General features: G+C 45.3%; 1 protein-coding gene across 4 annotated transcripts in view; it reads right to left on the minus strand.

The window, feature by feature from the left end:
• Window positions 1-1,705: 1,705 nt before the first annotated feature.
• Window positions 1,706-20,465, minus strand: part of LOC137353476 (growth factor receptor-bound protein 2-like) — a 79,375-nt gene continuing 60,615 nt past the window's right edge. For all 4 annotated transcript variants that reach the window (XM_068019799.1, XM_068019800.1, XM_068019802.1 and 1 more), the window contains 4 exons: window positions 10,295-10,414; window positions 8,843-9,011; window positions 4,445-4,912; window positions 1,706-1,974 (listed from right to left, as the gene is read on the minus strand). In XM_068019799.1, the coding sequence (XP_067875900.1) occupies window positions 1,795-1,974; window positions 4,445-4,912; window positions 8,843-9,011; window positions 10,295-10,414 (937 nt within the window). In that variant the 3' untranslated portion in view covers window positions 1,706-1,794. The remainder of the gene's footprint in view (window positions 1,975-4,444; window positions 4,913-8,842; window positions 9,012-10,294; window positions 10,415-20,465) is intronic.

Raw genomic sequence — 20,465 nt, forward strand, 5'->3', positions numbered from 1 at the left:
CTGCAACAACTACCGTGGAATCTCCCTGCTCAGCATAGTGGGGAAAGTCTTCGCTCGAGTTGTTTTAAATAGACTCCAGAAGCTGGCCGAGCGTGTCTACCCTGAGGCACAGTGTGGCTTTCAAGCAGAGAGATCGACCATTGACATGCTGTTCTCCCTTTGCCAGCTACAGGAGAAATGTTGCAAACAACAGATGCCCCTCTACGTTGCTTTCATTGATCTCACCAAAGCCTTTGACCTCGTCAGCAGACATGGTCTCTTCAGACTACTAGAAAAGATCGGATGTCCACCAAAGCTACTAAGTATCATCACCTCATTCCATGACAATATGAAAGGCACAATTCAGCATAGCGGCGCCTCATCAGACCCCTTTCCTATCCTGAGTGGCGTGAAACAGGGTTGTGTTCTCGCACCTAAACTGTTTGGGATTTTCTTCTTCCTGCTGCTCTCACATGCGTTCAAGTCGTCAGAAGAAGGAATTTTCCTCCACACAAGATCAGGTGGCAGGTTGTTCAACCTTGTCCGTCTAAGAGCGAAGACCAAAGTACGGAAAGTCCTCATCAGGGAACTCCTCTTTGCTGATGATGCTGCATTAACATCTCACACTGAAGAGTGTCTGCAGAGACTCATCGACAGGATTGCAGCTGCCTGCAACGAATTTGGCCTAACCATCAGTCTCAAGAAAACGAACATCATGGAACAGGACGTCAGAAATGCTCCATCCATCAATATCGGTGACCACGCTCTGGAAGTGGTTCAAGAGTTCACCTACCTAGGCTCAACTATCACCAGTAACCTGTCTCTCAATGCAGAAATCAACAAGCGCACAGGAAAGGCGTCCGCTGCTATGTCCAGACTGGCCAAGAGTGTGGGAAAATGGCGCACTGACACAGAACACAAAAGTCCGAGTGTATCAGGCCTGTGTCCTCAGTACCTTGCTCTACGGCAGCGAGGCCTGGACAACGTATGTCAGCCAAGAGTGACATCTCAACTCATTCCATCATCGCTGCCTCCGGAGAATCCTTGGCATCAGGTGGCAGGACCATATCTCCAACACAGCAGTCATCGAGGCGGCCAACATCCCCAGCATATCCACCCTATTGAGCCAGCGGCGCTTGAGATGACTTGGCCATGTGAGCTGCATGGAAGATGGCAGGATCCCCAAGGACACATTGTACAGCGAGCTCGTCACTGGTATCAGACCCACCGGCCGTCCATGTTTCCGCTTTAAAGACGTCTGCAAATGTGACCTGAAGTCCTGTGACATTGACCGCAAGTCATGGGAGTCAGTTGCCGGCGATCGCCAGAGCTGGCGGGCAGCCATAAAGGCGGGGCTAAAGAGTGGCGAGTCGAAGAGACTTAGCAGTTGGCAGGAAAAAAGACAGAGGCGCAAGGGGAGAGCCAACTGTGTAACAGCCCCGACAACCAATTTTATCTGCAGCACCTGTGGAAGTGTCTGTCACTCTAGAATTGGCCTTTATAGCCACTCCAGGCGCTGCTTCACAAACCACTGACCACCTCTAGGCGCTTACCCATTGTCACCCGAGACAAGGAGGACAAAGAAGATCTGACCCAAGCCATACTAAACCCAAAGATGTTGGATTGACAGCTCCTTAGGAATTCCCAACTTTATTTTGACCAAAATATTGATTGACTCACAAGTGCAAAATCTAAACAGGATTCACAGACTTCACACCAAAACATCTTCAGACTTCATCAAAGCACAAATATTTTATTGATCGCTATTCTGAGTGTCGGAAAGACAATGACGATTTTCCAGAGTTCAAGTCAGTGTCACCGGTTGATCGGTGCCACGTAATTACTTGGGAACAAACCGATCCGTCCCCATAAATTCCCCTTCCACCACGAGGGGTCCGTGTTGTCCAGGACCTCAATGATATCGCCACTCTTGAACTCCAGCTCATCGTCAGCCTCAGCTGTGAAATCGAACAAGGCGCGAACTCGCCGGGCTTTCTGCAAGGAGGAAACTTTGAGTGAGAAACTGTATCAAGGGATACAGAGCTAAACAGACATCTCACGCCACGTCCCATTCACCTTTCACCCGCCTGTGCTCGCTGACTCTCAGTCTGGCAATGTCTCAACTTTAAAATTCTTATCCCATTCTCATTCTCCTCGTTTTCAAATCCCTCCATGGCCTCGCCCCTCCCTATCTCTGTAACCTCCTGCAGCCCTACTACCCTCCATGATCTCTGCGCTCCTCCAATTCTGGCCTCTTTCGCAGTCCTGATCTTCATTGTTCCACCATTGGCAGCCGTGCCGTCTGCAATTCCATCCCTAAACCTCTCTGTCTCTCTACCTCTCTATTCTCCTTAAGACACTCCTACCCCTTTGACTAAGCTTTTGATCACCTATCCTAATATCTCCTTAATGTGACTCAGTAACAAATTTTGTTTTATATCACTCCTATAAAAGCGCCTTGGAAAGTTTTACTATGTTAAAGGTGCTATATAAAACCTAGTTGTTGTTGTTGTAAATGGGGTTGAGGTTCAGCCATGATGTAACTGAATACAGAACAGACTCAAGGGGCTGAATGGTCTCCTTCTGTTCCTTTGTTCCTCAAAAAGGCTGAGCAATGAGCTAAACTGCCAATGAGCTCCCTCAGATCATAGAATCAGAGAATCAAACAGCACAGAAGGAAGCCTTTCGGCCTATTGTGTCCATGCCAGCTCTTTGAAAGAACTATCCAATTCTTTCTCCTGCTCTTTCTCCACAGCCCTGCAGACTTTCCCCCTTCAAGTATTTATCCAACGCCCTCAGAGTCATAGAGTCATTTTTTATTTTTACAGCGTAGAAGGAGGCCATTCAGCCCATCGAGTCCGGGCCAGCTCTCCACGAAGCAATCCAGTCAGTTCCACTCCTCCGCCTGATCCCTGAAGCCCTGCAAGTTCACTTCTTTCAAGTGCCCATACAATTTCCTTTCGAAGTCATTGTCTCCGCTTTCACCACCCTCATGGGCAGCGGGTTCCAGGTCATTACTACTCGCTGCGGAAAACAGTTCTTCCTCACATTCCCTCTGCATTTCTTTCCCAAAACCTCCCCCTAGTCCTTGTACCATCAGTTACTGGGAACAGTTTTTCCTTGTCTAACTTATCTAAGCCTGTCATAATCTTGTACATCTCTATTAAATCTCCCCTCAATCTCCTTTGCTTCAGGGAGAACAACCCCAGCTTTTCCAACCTAACCTTGTAACTAAAATCCTCCATCCCTGGAACCATTCTGGTAAATCGCCTCTGCACCCTCTCAAGGACCCTCACATCCTTCCTAAACTCCAGTTGGGGCCTAACCAGAGCTTTACAAAGGTTCAGCAAAACTTCCCTGCTTTTATACTCACTGCCTCTAGTTATGAAACCCAAGATCCCACATACTTTATTAACCACTCTCTCAATATGTCCTGCCACCTTCAAAGATCTATGCACATGCACCCCCAGGTCCTGTACATGCTTTAGAACTGTGCCATTAAGTATATGTTACCTCCCTATTCCTTTCAGGCAATGCATTGCTGGTCACAACAACTCACTGCGTGAAAAAATGATTCCTCATCTCCCCTCTGGCTCGTTTGCCAATCTAAAAGACACAGTCGTGACTTGTTAATCCATGAGATGGGTCTGTACAGGCCCACTGCATTGATGACAACATCTGACAATGGTGTAAAAGAAAATCAGAAAATGTTGGAAATATACAGCCGGTCAGTCAGCATGTGAAAAGAGAGCACACAGGCCATTGTGTCTTGTGTGACCCTCCATTGGAACTGGCAATATCATGCCAGGTTAAGATCTGGACTTAATGACAGAGGGAGAGCATAAAGAGATCCAGGACTTGAGGGAGGCGTGGTGGGGAGAGAGGGGGGTGCTGGTGGGGGGAGAGATAGAGAGAGAGAGAGAGAGAGAGAGAGAGGTAGATAATAAGAGGGGCACAAGAGAGAGTGGGGAACAGAGTCACAAGAAATAAAGAGAAAACGGAGGAAGCTAGGACTTGGGTAGGAAGTAACTCCAAGAGACAGTAAGAGAGTGAGAGAGAGATAGAAGGAGACGCAAGCGAGAGATTGAGAGAGAAAGTGATCGAAAGAATAGAGGGAATCCACAGTTTGGGCAGGGGAGAGACGAATAGAGCAAGAGTGCAGGAGCAAGAGAGAGCGCAGACTCGCACTTATGCAGCATGAGAGAACTGTGCGATTTCAGAGTGGGACCCGGGGGTGAGGGGGGTGGGGAGGAGCTGACTGGCACCAAGGCTCTCAGGGAAGACCAGGCTTTGGATCTGGAATGGAGTGTTCCAGCTTAGTTTAATCCTGGTCTGGCATTTCCGTAGGTGCAGCAACTCAGGAACCTTGCTGTTGCACACAGTGTTTCCATCACTTCTGTACTCGCCCCTCGAACCCGCCAGAGATTTGGTTCATTCTCTCTGACGAGCCTATGATCGGACTTACCGGCACCGGTGGGCATTCGTTGGCTTTCCTAACCACTGGTGGCAGTTCATGGAAAGGAGGCTGTGGGCTGCAGGACTGCCTGAACTTGGATGGTACGTCACTGAACGATGGCTGTGGGTTGGAGCCCTTTCGATTCACAGACGAGGTGTCACTGAAAAGTGTGCTTGATCCTGCTGAGCTAGCCAGTCGTGGATCAGGAATTCGGGAATCTGGAACTCGGGAATCTGGTATTCGGGGATTAGGCATTCGGGGATTAGGCATTCGGGAATCTGGCATTCGGGAATCTGGCATTCGGGAATCTGACATTCGGGAATCTGGCATTCGGGAATCTGGCATTCGGGGATTAGGCATTCGAGGATCTGGCATTCGGGAATCTGGCATTCGAGGATTTAGCATTCGGAAATCTGGCATTCGTGAGCCCATCATTCGTGGATCAGGAAGTCGCGGGTCAGGATGACTAAAGCCTCCCTGAAAAAGAAAGGTTCTTAAAGGTCCATTGCATTTAAAACCAGTTACAAACACAGATACCCTGCAAATTATTAAAACCTTTGCACGTCTGCACAGTTTCAGTCCAGCACCTTGTCGCACCAATTTTTGGTCATGCTTTCATGGTCAACATTTCACATTGAAAGCACCAATGTAAACATTGAGAATGGAAATACTGTATGTAAACAGTTGTTGGTAACGATGTAGTTGCACACTTTGGTCCTGTGGAGTGAGTTTCTGAGGTTCCTTCTCACCACCTTCTATATAAAAAATATATTCATCCACTGACATGGATATACTATCTATAATTTACTGATCTCCTCCATGCTCGCTGACCTACATTAGCTCCCAGTCAACCAACGCCTCAGTTTTAAAATTTTCACTCTCGTTTTCAAGTCTCTCCATGGCCTGGCTCCTCCCTATCTCTGTAACTTCCTTCAGCCCTACAACCCTCTGAGATCTCTGCGCTCCTCTAATTCTGGCCTCTTGAGAATCCCTGATTTCTATCACTCCACCATTGGTGGCTGTGCCTTCAGCTGCCGAAGTCGTAAGCTCTGGAATTCCTTCCTTAAGCCTCTCCGTCTCTCTACCTTACACTCTTCCTTTAAGATACTCCTTAAAACTAAGCTGCTGTTCACTTGCACTAGTCTCTTCTTTGGCTTTGTGCCAATTTTTGTTTGATTACGCTCTGATGAAGCACCTTGGGATGTTTTATTACTTTAAAAGTGCTATATAAATGCCAGTTGTTGTTGTAGAAGATTCCCAAAAGTATTAGATAGGGCTGATTTACCATTGCTGTTATCCTCACTGTTCCTTTGTGCTGTGCACTGAGTCTCAATCCAGCACGACTTCCCCTCCTCCAGCCCCAAAAACCACCACCCCCACCCACCCCCCCACCGCCTCACCTTCCCGCCATCTCTCGCCTGCATTTCCCTCCCCCACCCCAGCACAAGATGGGGAAATTTGTCCCCCTGCAGAATCTCCAATCTTTGTGTTTAATCTGCTGGGTTCCTTCCGACCAAAAAACTGCTGAGTGCCCTCAGGTGTCAGCAGTAAGTGGGTCACAGAACCACATTAGAATAAACATTTACTCAGAACTAGCTTGACTGCGACGTGGCAGGTTTTACTGGTCCTGAAACGAAAACAGAAAGTGCTGGAAATACTCAGGTCTGGCAGCATCTGTGGAGAGAGAAACAGAGTTAGTTTCAGGTCTGTGTGACCTTTCATCAGAACTGGGAAAAATTAGAAATGTAATAGGTTTTGAGCAAGTGAAAGGGGGGATGGGAAAGGGAAAGGTCTGTGATAGGGTGGAGGGCAGGAGAGATTAAATGACGAAAGGTTTCATGGTACAAAGACAAAGGGAGTGGTAATGGGACAAATACAGAAACAGAAGATGTGTCTGAGTGAGGTTTAACTGGCAGGGTAGCAGCTATCCGAATACAAAATAGAGGGATTAACAAAGAAACAAGAGGGGAAAAAAATGAACTAGCAAAGAAAACAAGAAGAAAGGAAAAAATGGGGGCAGAGGTTATGATCTAAAATTACTGAACTCAATGTTGAGTCGGGAAGGCTGTAAAGAGCCGAGTGAAAAGATGAGGTGCTGTTCCTCGAGCTTGCATTGAGCTTCAATGGAACATTGCAGCAGGCCGGGGACAGAATGGTCCGACAGTGCCGCGCTCCCTCAGTACTGACCCTCTGACAGTGCAGCACTCCCTCAGTACTGCCCCTCCGACAGTGCAGCGCTCCCTCAGTACTGCCCCTCTGACAGTGCAGCACTCCCTCAGTACTGACCCTCTGACAGTGCAGCACTCCCTCAGTACTGCCCCTCTGACAGTGCAGCACTCCCTCAGTACTGACCCTCTGACAGTGCAGCACTCCCTCAGTACTGCCCCTCCGACAGTGCAGCACTCCCTTAGTACTGACTCTTCCACAGTGCAGCACTCCCTCAGTACTGCCCCTCCGACAGTGCAGCGCTCCCTCAGTACTGCCCCTCTGACAGTGCAGCACTCCCTCAGTACTGACCCTCCGACAGTGCAGCGCTCCCTCAGTACTGCCCTTCTGACAGTGCAGCACTCCCTCAGTACTGACCCTCCGACAGTGCAGCACTCCCTCAGTACTGACCCTCCGACAGTGCAGCACTCCCTCAGTACTGACCATCCCACAGTGCAGCACTCCCTCAGTACTGACCCTCCGACAGTGCTGCACTCCCTCAGTACTGACTCTCCGACAGTGCTGCACTCCCTCAGTACTGACTCTCCGACAGTACAGCGCTCCCTCAGTACTGACCCTCCGACAGTGCAGCGCGCCCTCAGTACTGACCCAACAGTGCTGCACTCCCTCAGTACTGACCCTCCAACAGTGCAGCATTCCCTCAGTACTGACCCTCCGACAGTGCTGCACTCCCTCAGTACTGACCCTCCGACAGTGCAGCGCGCCCTCAGTACTGACCCTCCGACAGTGCAGCGCTCCCTCAGTACTGACCCTCCGACAGTGCTGCACTCCCTCAGTACTGACCCTCCGACGGTGCTGCACTCCCTCAGTACTGACCCTCCGACAGTGCAGCATTCCCTCAGTACTGCCCCTCCGACAGTACCGCGCTCCCTCAGTACTGTCCCTCCGACAGTACCGCGCTCCCTCAGTACTGTCCCTCCGACAGTACCACGCTCCCTCAGTACTGTCCCTCCGACAGTGCAGCACTCCCTCAGTACTGACTCTTCCACAGTGCAGCACTCCCTCAGTACTGACCCTCCGACAGTGCAGCGCGCCCTCAGTACTGACGCTCCGACAGTGCAGCATTCCCTCAGTACTGACCCTCCGACAGTGCAGCATTCCCTCAGTACTGACCTTCCGACAGTGCTGCACTCCCTCAGCACTGACCCTCTGACATTGCAGCACTCCCTCAGTACTGATCCTCCAACAGTGCAGTACTCCCTCAGTACTGACCCTCCGACATTGCAGCACTCCCTCAGTACTGATCCTCCAACAGTGAAGCACTCCCTCAGTACTGACCCTCCAACAGTGCAGCACTCCCTCAGTACTGACCCTCCCACAGTGCAGCGCTCCCTCAGTACTGACCCTCCAACAGTGCTGCACTCCCTCAGTACTGACCCTCCGACAGTACAGCGCTCCCTCAGTACTGACCCTCCGACAGTGCAGCACTCCCTCAGTACTGACCCTCTGACAGTGCAGCACTCCCTCAGTACTGACCCTCCGACAGTACAGCGCTCCCTCAGTACTGACCCTCCGACAGTGCTGCACTCCCTCAGTACTGACCCTCCAACAGTGCAGCATTCCCTCAGTACTGACCCTCCGACAGTGCTGCACTCCCTCAGTACTGACCATCCGACAGTGCAGTGCGCCCTCAGTACTGACCCTCCGACAGTGCAGCGCTCCCTCAGTACTGACCCTCCGACAGTGCTGCACTCCCTCAGTACCGGCCCTCCGACAGTGCAGCATTCCCTCAGTACTGACCCTCCGACAGTGCAGCATTCCCTCAGTACTGATCCTCCGACAGTGCAGCATTCCCTCAGTACTGACCCTCCGACAGTGCAGCATTCCCTCAGTACTGATCCTCCGACAGTGCTGCACTCCCTCAGTACCGAACTGGGCGTGTCAGCCTAGGTGTTGTGCTCAAGTCTCTGGAATGGAGACTTGGGCGTGAGAGCTTCCCACATGCCAAAGACTTGCAGGTTGGTAGGTAAATTGGCCATTATAAATTGCCCCTAGTATAGGTAGGTGGTAGGGAAATATAGGGACAGGTGGGGATGTGGTAGGAATATGGAATTAGTGTAGGATTAGTATAAATGGGTGGTTGATGGTCGGCACAGACTCGGTGGGCCGAAGGGCCTGTTTCAGTGCTGTATCTCTAAAACTAAAACTAAAAACTAAACCTCAGCTGACACCTATATTTACCTTTGCTTCTTTCTTGGAGTCTCTCAGGTAGATCTGTGTTGTTTTGGAGATTGAGCTGACTTTGTAATATTCGACCAGCTTGTTCAGGGATTCGAACTTCTCTGACCACAGGAAGTAGTGACCTTTGCCATCACGCAGGACCTTAAAATGCTGGACATCTTCCTCGTGCCTGAAAAGAAAACCATTTCTCAGTTCAGAATCCAGTTGTGAAACGATTATAATTCCAGCTTCTTGGACACGGAGCCTGGAAAGGCACAAGGAGGCGAATTGGGTTCCAGGCGAGAGATCAAGGCTTGGTAGCACCTGCAACTAGGACATGGGGCAGAAGATCCCTTGTCATGTTGCTGTTACTTTCTCTTTGTTTCTTGTTGTTTGGGTTGCTTTCAAAGCATTGCCCGTTACCGTGTGGGTGGCTAAGACAAGAGCTGAAGTAGCAGCAAGCCTGTGGTTTAAAAACTTCTATAACAGCATGTAGCAAAGTTAGATTTTGATATCACAAGAAAAGAAGGAGGCCATTCAGCCCCTCAAGCCTGTTCCGCTATTCAATTAGAGTTTGGCTGATCCATATCTTAATTTCACGTCCCCGCCATGTTTCAGTAACACTTAATACTTGGATCTTCTGTCAAAGAATTGTTTCTAGTCTAAGCTGTCCAAGATGACTCCTGAATCTTTACATCCTGGATACTCCTCTCAACAACTCATCGCCGCTGTTAGTAACTTTCACAAATCAGCTTTTCTCACATTCCAACATTCAGATCTGTATAATGATAATATGGGATAATCATTGCTTCATGCACTTTTTGATTTTACCAAACTATCTATAGCTTTCAGTATCCTGCTTAGTTTTCCAAAAACAACGCCAATCCTTCTTTTGATGTCGTCTGCACAGCTCCCATGTTCTGACACTAACCCACCATTTCCACCTGTTTTACTGCATCCCATCCTACTGTAACGTGTACCTCTTCCTGCTGCTCCCCGAATGACGTAACCTTTCTCTCCTTTATGGTCATGTATAATCCAAATTTTCCACTCCCCACATACACCCTATCAGTTAGTCTGCAAGTCTGTTTTAGATGTTGTGATGTTCAAAAATCTTGTCAAAAATAAATCTGTCTATCCATTGATTAAGCAACCAACCAATCAGTCTATCTATTAATCTGTGTGTCATTTTAGGAGCCATTCATACAGCAAACGTCAGACCTTAATTCTAAAACAAATGCTTTAAAACTTTGCCTCTCAGTGATTTGGCCTGAACACACTTTCAGTAAAGTGCTTCTGGTGGAGCGCTGAAGTGGGGCGTGAACTCACAACCTCAGGGGTGAGAGTGCCGGAACAGACTCAATGGGCCAAATGGCCTTCTTCTGTACTGTACTATTTTATGATAAATTAAGCCAAGTTGCCCCCAGGAGGCCGCTAGGCAGTACGTCTTTGTAGGAGAGCCACTCTGTATACCTGACTGAGATCGAGAACTCATTCTTGGAGCTCTGGCTGGCCCTGATGAGGAAGAATCCCACATCTTGCTCCAACAGAATGGACTCGGCCTCGCTTCGGGCAATCCCACCGTAGAACCAGCTGTTTGAAAAAATAAAATTAGAAATAAGACATCCAGGACGAGAAGAGGATCTTCAATCCAAGGAAACCTGTCAGGCATCACCCTGAGGCTTCTATTCCCTATAATATACACAGGAGCTGCTATTACCTATAATATACACAGGGGCTGCTATTCCCTATAATATACACAGGGGCTGCTATTCCCTATAATATACACAGGGGCTGCTATTCCCTATAATATACACTGGGGCTGCTGTTCCCTAAAATATACACAGGGGCTGCTATTCCCTATAATATACACAGGGGCTGCTCTTACCTATAATATACACAGGGGCTGCTATTCCCTATAATATACACAGGGGCTGCTATTACCTATAATATACACAGGGGCTGCTCTTACCTATAATATACACTGGGGCTGCTGTTCCCTAAAATATACACAGGGGCTGCTATTCCCTATAATATACACAGGGGCTGCTCTTACCTATAATATACACAGGGGCTGCTATTCCCTATAATATACACAGGGGCTGCTCTGACCTATAATATACACAGGGGCTGCTATTCTCTATAATATACACTGGGGCTGCTGTTCCCTAAAATATACACAGGGGCTGCTCTTACCTATAATATAAACAGGGGCTGCCCTTACCGATAATATACACTGGGGCTGCTATTCCCTATAATATACACAGGGGCTGCTCTTACCTATAATATAAACAGGGGCTGCTCTTACCGATAATATACACTGGGGCTGCTATTCCCTATAATATACACAGGGGCTGCTATTCCCTATAATATACACAGGGGCTGCTCTTACCTATAATATACACTGGGGCTGCTGTTCCCTAAAATATACACAGGGGCTGCTATTACCTATAATATACACTGGGGCTGCTGTTCCCTAAAATATACACAGGGGCTGCTATTACCTATAATATACACTGGGGCTGCTGTTCCCTAAAATATACACAGGGGCTGCTATTACCTATAATATACACAAGGGCTGCTCTTACCGATAATATACACTGGGGCTGCTCTTACCTATAATATACACAAGTGCTGCTCTTACCGATAATATACACTGGGGCTGCTATTCCCTATAATATACACAAGGGCTGCTCTTACCGATAATATACACTGGGGCTGCTCTTACCTATAATATACACAAGTGCTGCTCTTACCGATAATATACACTGGGGCTGCTCTTACCTATAATATACACAAGTGCTGCTCTTACCGATAATATACACTGGGGCTGCTATTCCCTATAATATACACAGGGGCTGCTCTTACCTATAATATACACTGGGGCTGCTATTCCCTATAATATACACAGGGGCTGCTCTTACCTATAATATACACTGGGGCTGCTATTCCCTATAATATACACAGGGGCTGCTCTTACCTATAATATACACAGGGGCTGCTCTTACCTATAATATACACTGGGGCTGCTATTCCCTATAATATACACAGGGGCTGCTCTTACCTATAATATACACTGGGGCTGCTATTCCCTATAATATACACAGGGGCTGCTCTTACCTATAATATACACAAGGGCTGCTCTTACCGATAATATACACTGGGGCTGCTATTCCCTATAATATACACAGGGGCTGCTCTTACCTATAATATACACAAGGGCTGCTCTTACCGATAATATACACAGGGGCTGCTATTCCCTATAATATACACTGGGGCTGCTATTCCCTATAATATACACAGGGGCTGCTATTCCCTATAATACACACAGGGGCTGCTAATACCTATAATATACACAGGGGCTGCTATTCCCTATAATATGCACAGGGGCTACTATTCCCTATAATATAACAGGAGCTGCTATTCCCTATAATATGCACAGGGGCTGCTCTTCCCTATAATATAACAGGAGCTGCTATTCTCTATAATATACACAGGGGCTGCTATTACCTATAATATACACAGGGGCTGCTATTCTCTGTAATATACACAGGCGTTACTATTCCCTATAATATAACAGGAGCTGCTATTCCCTATAATATCCACAGCGGCTGCTATTACCTATAATATACACTGGGGCTGCTATTCCCTATAATATACACAGGGGCTGCTCTTACCTATAATATACACAGGGGTTGCTATTCCCTATAATATACACAGGAGCTGATATTCCCTAAAATATACACAGGGGCTGCTATTCCCTATAACACACACGGGGGCTACTGTTCCCTGTAATATAACAGGAGCTGCTATTCCCTATAATATACACAAGGGCTGCTCTTACCTATAATATACACTGGGGCTGCTATTCCCTATAATATACACAGGGGCTGCTATTACCTATAATATACACAGGGGCTGCTATTCCCTATAATACACACAGGGGCTGCTAATACCTATAATATACACAGGGGCTGCTATTCCCTATAATATGCACAGGGGCTACTATTCCCTATAATATAACAGGAGCTGCTATTCCCTATAATATGCACAGGGGCTGCTCTTCCCTATAATATAACAGGAGCTGCTATTCTCTATAATATACACAGGGGCTGCTATTACCTATAATATACACAGGGGCTGCTATTACCTATAATATACACAGGGGCTGCTATTCCCTATAATACACACAGGGGCTGCTAATACCTATAATATACACAGGGGCTGCTATTCCCTATAATATGCACAGGGGCTACTATTCCCTATAATATAACAGGAGCTGCTATTCCCTATAATACACACAGGGGCTGCTAATACCTATAATATACACAGGGGCTGCTAATACCTATAATATACACAGGGGCTGCTATTCCCTATAATATGCACAGGGGCTACTATTCCCTATAATATAACAGGAGCTGCTATTCCCTATAATATGCACAGGGGCTGCTCTTCCCTATAATATAACAGGAGCTGCTATTCTCTGTAATATACACAGGCGTTACTATTCCCTATAATATAACAGGAGCTGCTATTCCCTATAATATCCACAGCGGCTGCTATTACCTATAATATACACTGGGGCTGCTATTCCCTATAGTATACACAGGGGCTGCTCTTACCTATAATATACACAGGGGTTGCTATTCCCTATAATATACACAGGAGCTGATATTCCCTAAAATATACACAGGGGCTGCTATTCCCTATAACACACACGGGGGCTACTGTTCCCTGTAATATAACAGGAGCTGCTATTCCCTATAATATACACAAGGGCTGCTCTTACCTATAATATACACTGGGGCTGCTATTCCCTATAATATACACAGGGGCTGCTCTTACCTATAATATACACTGGGGCTGCTATTCCATATAATATACACAGGGGCTGCTCTTACCTATAATATACACAGGGGTTGCTATTCCCTATAATATACACAGGAGCTGATATTCCCTAAAATATACACAGGGGCTGCTATTCCCTAAAATATACACAGGGGCTGCTCTTACCGATAATATACACAGGGGCTGCTATTCCCTATAAAATTCACAGGGGCTGCTATTTCCTGTAATAAACACAGGGGCTGGTATTACCTATAATATGCACAGGGGCTTCTATTCCTGTAATATACACAGGAGCTTCTATTCCCTATAATATACACAAGGGCTTCGATTCCCTATAATATACACGAGGGCTGCTATTCCCTATAATATACACAGGAGCTGCTATTCCCTATAATATACACAGGAGCTGCTATTCCCTGTAATATACACAGGGGCTGCTATTACCTATAATATGCACAGGGGCTTCAATTCCCTATAATATACACGAGGGCTGCTATTCCCTATAATATACACAGGAGCTTCTGTTCCCTATAATATACACAAGGGCTTCGATTCCCTATAATATACACGAGGGCTGCTATTCCCTATAATATACACAGGAGCTGCTATTCCCTATAATATACACAGGAGCTGCTATTCCCTGTAATATACACAGGGGCTGCTATTACCTATAATATACACAGGGGCTGCTATTCCCTATAATATACACAGGAGTTGCTATTGCCTATAATATACACAGGGGCTGCTATTCCTTATAATATACACAGGGGTTGCTATTCCCTATAATATACACAGGGGCTGCTATTCCCTATAATATACACAGGAGCTGATATTCCCTATAATATACACATGGGCTGCTATTACCTATAATATACACAGCAGCTGCTATTCCCTTCAATATACACAGGGGCTGCTATTCCCTATAATATTCACAGGCGTTACTATTCCCTATAACATAACAGGAGCTGCTATTCCCTATAATATACACAGGGGCTGCTGTTCCCTAGAATATACACTGGAGCTGCTATTCCCTATAATATACACAGGGGCTGCTATTCCCTATAATATACATTGGGGCTGCTATTCCCTATAATATACACAGGGGCTACTATTCCCTATAATATATACAGGGGCTGCTGTTCCCTGCAATATATACAGGTGATGCTATTCCCTATAATATACACAGGGGCTGCTATTCCCTATAATATACACAGGGGCTACTATTCCCTATAATATATACAGGGGCTGCTGTTCCCTGCAATATATACAGGTGATGCTATTCCCTATAATATAACAGGAGCTGCTATTCCCTATAGTCTCCACAGGGGCTGCAATTCTACATAATATACACAGGAGCTGCTACTGTCTATAATATACACAGGGGCTGCTACTCTCTATAATATACACAGGGGCTGCTATGCCCTATAATATACACAGAGGCTGCTATGCCCTATAATATACACAGGGGCTGCAATTCTCCATAATATACACAGGAGCTGCTATTGTCTATAATATACACAGGGAGTGCTATTATCTATAATATACACAGAGGCTGCTATGCCCTATAATATACACAGGGGCTGCAATTCTCCATAATATACACAGGAGCTGCCATTGTCTATAATATACACAGGGGGTGCTATTATCTATAATATACACAGGGGGTGCTATTATCTATAATATACACAGGGGGTGCTATTATCTAAAATATACACAGGGGCTGCTATTCTCTATAATATACACAGGAGCTGCTATTGTCTATGATATACACAGGGGCGTCTATTCCCTGTAATATACACAGGTGCTACTACTCCCAATAAAATACACAGGGGCTACTCTTCCCTATAATATAACGGGAGCTGCTATTCTCTATAATATGCACAGGGGCTGCTATTACCTATAATATACACAGAGGCTGCTATGCCCTATAATATACACAGGGGCTGCAATTCTCCATAATATACACAGGAGCTGCTATTGTCTGTAATATACACAGGGGCTGCTATTATCTATAATATACACAGAGGCTGCTATGCCCTATAATATACACAGGGGCTGCGATTCTCTATAATATACACAGGAGCTGCTATTGTCTATGATAGACACAGGGGCGTCTATTCCCTGTAATATACACAGGTGCTACTACTCCCTATAATATACAAAGGGGCTACTCTTCCCTATAATATAACAGGAGCTGCTATTCTCTATAATATGCACAGGGGCTGCTATTACCTATAATATACACAGGGGCTACTATTCCCTATAATATACACAGGAGCTGCTACTCTCTACAATATACACAGAGGCTGCTATTCTCTGTAATATACACAGGCGTTACTATTCCCTATAATATAACAGGAGCTGCTATTCCCTATAATATCCACAGGGGCTGCTATTACCTATAATAAACACAGGGGCTGCTCTTACCTATAATATGCACAGGGGCTTCTATTCCCTGTAATATGCACAGGAGCTTCTGTTCCCTACAATATACACAAGGGCTTCTATTCCCTATAATACACACGAGGGCTGCTATTACCTATAATATGCACAGGGGCTTCAATTCCCTGTAATATACACAGGGGCTGCTAATACCTATAATATACACAAGGGCTGCTATTACATATAATATACACAGGGGCTGCTAATACCTATAATATACACAGGGGCTGCTATTCCCTATAATATACACAGGGGTTGATATTCCCTATAATATACACAGGGGCTGCTATTACCTATAATATACACAGCGGCTGCTATTCCCTATAATATACACAGGAGCTGCTTTTCCCTATAATATACACAGGGGCAGCTATTCCCTATAATATACACAGGGGCTGCTATTACCTATAATATACACAGCGGCTGCTATTCCCTATAATATACACAGGAGCTGCTTTTCCCTATAATATACACAGGGGCAGCTATTACCTATAACATACACAGGAGCTGCTATTCCCTTTAATATACACAGGGGCTGCTCTTCCCTGTATCATACACAGGGGCTGCTATTCCCTATAATATCCACTGGAGCTGCTATTCCCTATAATGTACACTGGAGCTGCTATTCCCTACAATATTCACAGGCGTTACTATTCCCTATAATAGAACAGGAGCTGCTGTTCTCTATAATATACACAGGGGCTGCTATTCCCTAAAATATACACAGGGGCTGCTGTTCCCTATAATATACACAGGGGCTACTATTCCCTATAATATAACAGGAGCTGCTATTCCCTATAATATACACAGGGGCTGCTATTCCCTATAATATACACAGGGGCTGCTGTTCCCTATAATATACACAGTGGCTGCTATTCCCTAGAATATACACAGGGGCTGCTATTCCCTAAAATATACACAGGGGCTGCTATTCCCTATAATATACACAGGGGCTGCTCTTACCTATAATATACACAGGGGCTGCTATTCCCTATAATATACACAAGGGCTGCTCTTACCTATAATATACACTGGGGCTGCTATTCCCTATAATATACACAGGGGCTGCTCTTACCTATAATATACACTGGGGCTGCTATTCCCTATAATATACACAGGGGCTGCTCTTACCTATAATATATACTGGGGCTGCTATTCCCTATAATATATACAGGGGCTGCTATTACCTATAATATGCACTGGGGCTGCTCTTACCTATAATATATACTGGGGCTGCTATTCCCTATAATATACACTGGGGCTTCTATTCCCTATAATATGCACAGGTGCTACTATTCCCGATAAAATTCACAGGGGCTGCTATTTCCTGCAATAAACACAGGGGCTGGTGTTACCTATAATATACACAGGGGCTGCTCTTACCTATAATATGCAGAGGGGCTTCTATTCCCTGTAATATACACAGGAGCTTCTGTTCCCCACAATATACACAAGGGCTTCTATTCCCTATAATATACACGAGGGCTGCTATTACCTATAATATGCACAGGGGCTTCAATTCCCTGTAATATACACAGGGGCAGCTAATACCTATAATATACACAGGGGCTGCTATTCCCTATAATATACACAGGAGCTGCTATTCCCTATAATATACACAGGAGCTGCTATTCCCTGTAATATACACAGGAGCTGCTATTCCCTATAATATACACAGGAGCTGCTATTCCCTGTAATATACACAGGGGCTGCTATTCCCTGTAATATACACAAGGGCTGCTATTACCTATAATATACACAGGGGCAGCTATTCCCTATAATATACACAGGGGCTGCTATTCCTTATAATATACACAGGGGCTGCTATTCACTATAATATACACAGGGGCTGCTATTCCTTATAATATACACAGGGGCTGCTATTCCATATAATATACACAGGGGCTGCTATTCCTTATAATATACACAGGGGCTGCTATTACCTATAATATACACAGGGGCTGCTATTCTCTATAATATACACAGGGGCTGCTATTCCTTATAATATACACAGGGGCTGCTATTACCTATAATATACACAGGGGCTGCTATTCTCTATAATATACACAGGGGCTGCTATTCCTTATAATATACACAGGGGCTGCTATTCCATATAATATACACAGGGGCTGCTATTCCTTATAATATACACAGGGGCTGCTATTACCTATAATATGCACAGGAGCTGCTATTCCCTACAATATACACAGGGGCTGCTATTCCTTATAATATACACAGGGGCTGCTATTACCTATAATATACACAGGGGCTGCTATTACCTATAATATACACAGGGGCTGCTGTTCCCGATAATATAGACTGGGGTTTCTATTCCCTATAATATACACGAGGGCTGCTCTTACCTATAATATACACTGGGGCTTCTATTCCCTGAAATATACACAGGAGCTGCTATTACTTATAATATACACTGGGGCTGCTATTCCCTATAATATACACAGGAGCTGCTATTCCCTACAATATACACAGTGCTGCTATTCCTTATAATATACACTAGGGCTGCTATTACCTATAATATACACAGGGGCAGCTATTCCCTATAATATACACAGGGGCTGCTATTCCTTATAATATACACAGGGGCTGCTATTCACTATAATATACACAGGGGCTGCTATTCCTTATAATATACACAGGGGCTGCTATTCCATATAATATACACAGGGGCTGCTATTCCTTATAATATACACAGGGGCTGCTATTCCATATAATATACACTGGGGCTTCTATTCCCTGAAATATACACAGGAGCTGCTATTACTTATAATATACACTGGGGCTGCTATTCCCTATAATATACACAGGAGCTGCTATTCCCTACAATATACACAGTGCTGCTATTCCTTATAATATACACTAGGGCTGCTATTACCTATAATATACACAGGGGCAGCTATTCCCTATAATATACACAGGGGCTGCTATTCCTTATAATATACACAGGGGCTGCTATTCACTATAATATACACAGGGGCTGCTATTCCTTATAATATACACAGGGGCTGCTATTCTCTATAATATACACAGGGGCTGCTATTCCCTATAATATACACAGGGGCTGCTATTCCTTATAATATACACAGGGGCTGCTATTCCATATAATATACACAGGGGCTGCTATTCCTTATAATATACACAGGGGCTGCTATTACCTATAATATGCACAGGAGCTGCTATTCCCTACAATATACACAGGGGCTGCTATTCCTTACAATATACACAGGGGCTGCTATTCCTTATAATATACACAGGGGCTGCTATTACCTATAATATACACAGGGGCTGCTATTACCTATAATATACACAGGGGCTGCTGTTCCCGATAATATTGACTGGGGTTTCTATTCCCTATAATATACACGAGGGCTGCTCTTACCTATAATATACACTGGGGCTTCTATTCCCTGAAATATACACAGGAGCTGCTATTACTTATAATATACACTGGGGCTGCTATTCCCTATAATATACACAGGAGCTGCTATTCCCTATAATATAGACAGGGGCTGCTATTCTCTATAACATACACAGGAGCTGCTATTCTCTATAATATACACAGGAGCTGCTATTCCTTATAATATACACAGGGGCTGCTATTACCTATAATATACACAGGGGCTGCTGTTCCCGATAATATAGACTGGGGCTTCTATTCCCTATAATATACACGAGGGCTGCTCTTACCTATAATATACACTGGGGCTTCTATTCCCTGAAATATACACAGGAGCTGCTATTACTTATAATATACACTGGGGCTGCTATTCCCTATAATATACACAGGAGCTGCTATTCCCTATAATATAGACAGGGGCTGCTATTCTCGAGAACATACACAGGAGCTGCTATTCTCTATAATATACACAGGAGCTGCTATTACCTATAATGTACACTGGGGCTGCTATTCTCTATAATATACACAGGAGCTGCTATTACCTATAATATACGCAGGAGCTGCTATTCTCTATAATATACACAGGGGCTGCTGTTCCCTAAAATATCCACAGGAGCTGCTGTTCCCTATAATATCGACAGGGGCTGCTATTCTCCATAATATACACAGGAGCTGCTATTACCTAAAATATACACAGGAGCTGCTATTACCTATAATATACACAGTGGCTGCTATTCCCTATAATATACACAGGGGCTGCTATTATCTATAATATACACAGGGACGACTCTTCCCTATAATATAACAGGAGCTGCTATTCTCTATAATATACACAGGGGCTGCTGTTCCCTAAAATATCCACAGGAGCTGCTGTTCCCTATAATATCGACAGGGGCTGCTATTCTCCATAATATACACAGGAGCTGCTATTACCTAAAA

The sequence above is a fragment of the Heterodontus francisci genome, chromosome 41 (genome assembly GCF_036365525.1).
Source record: "Heterodontus francisci isolate sHetFra1 chromosome 41, sHetFra1.hap1, whole genome shotgun sequence".
Taxonomy (NCBI): Eukaryota; Metazoa; Chordata; class Chondrichthyes; order Heterodontiformes; family Heterodontidae; genus Heterodontus; species Heterodontus francisci.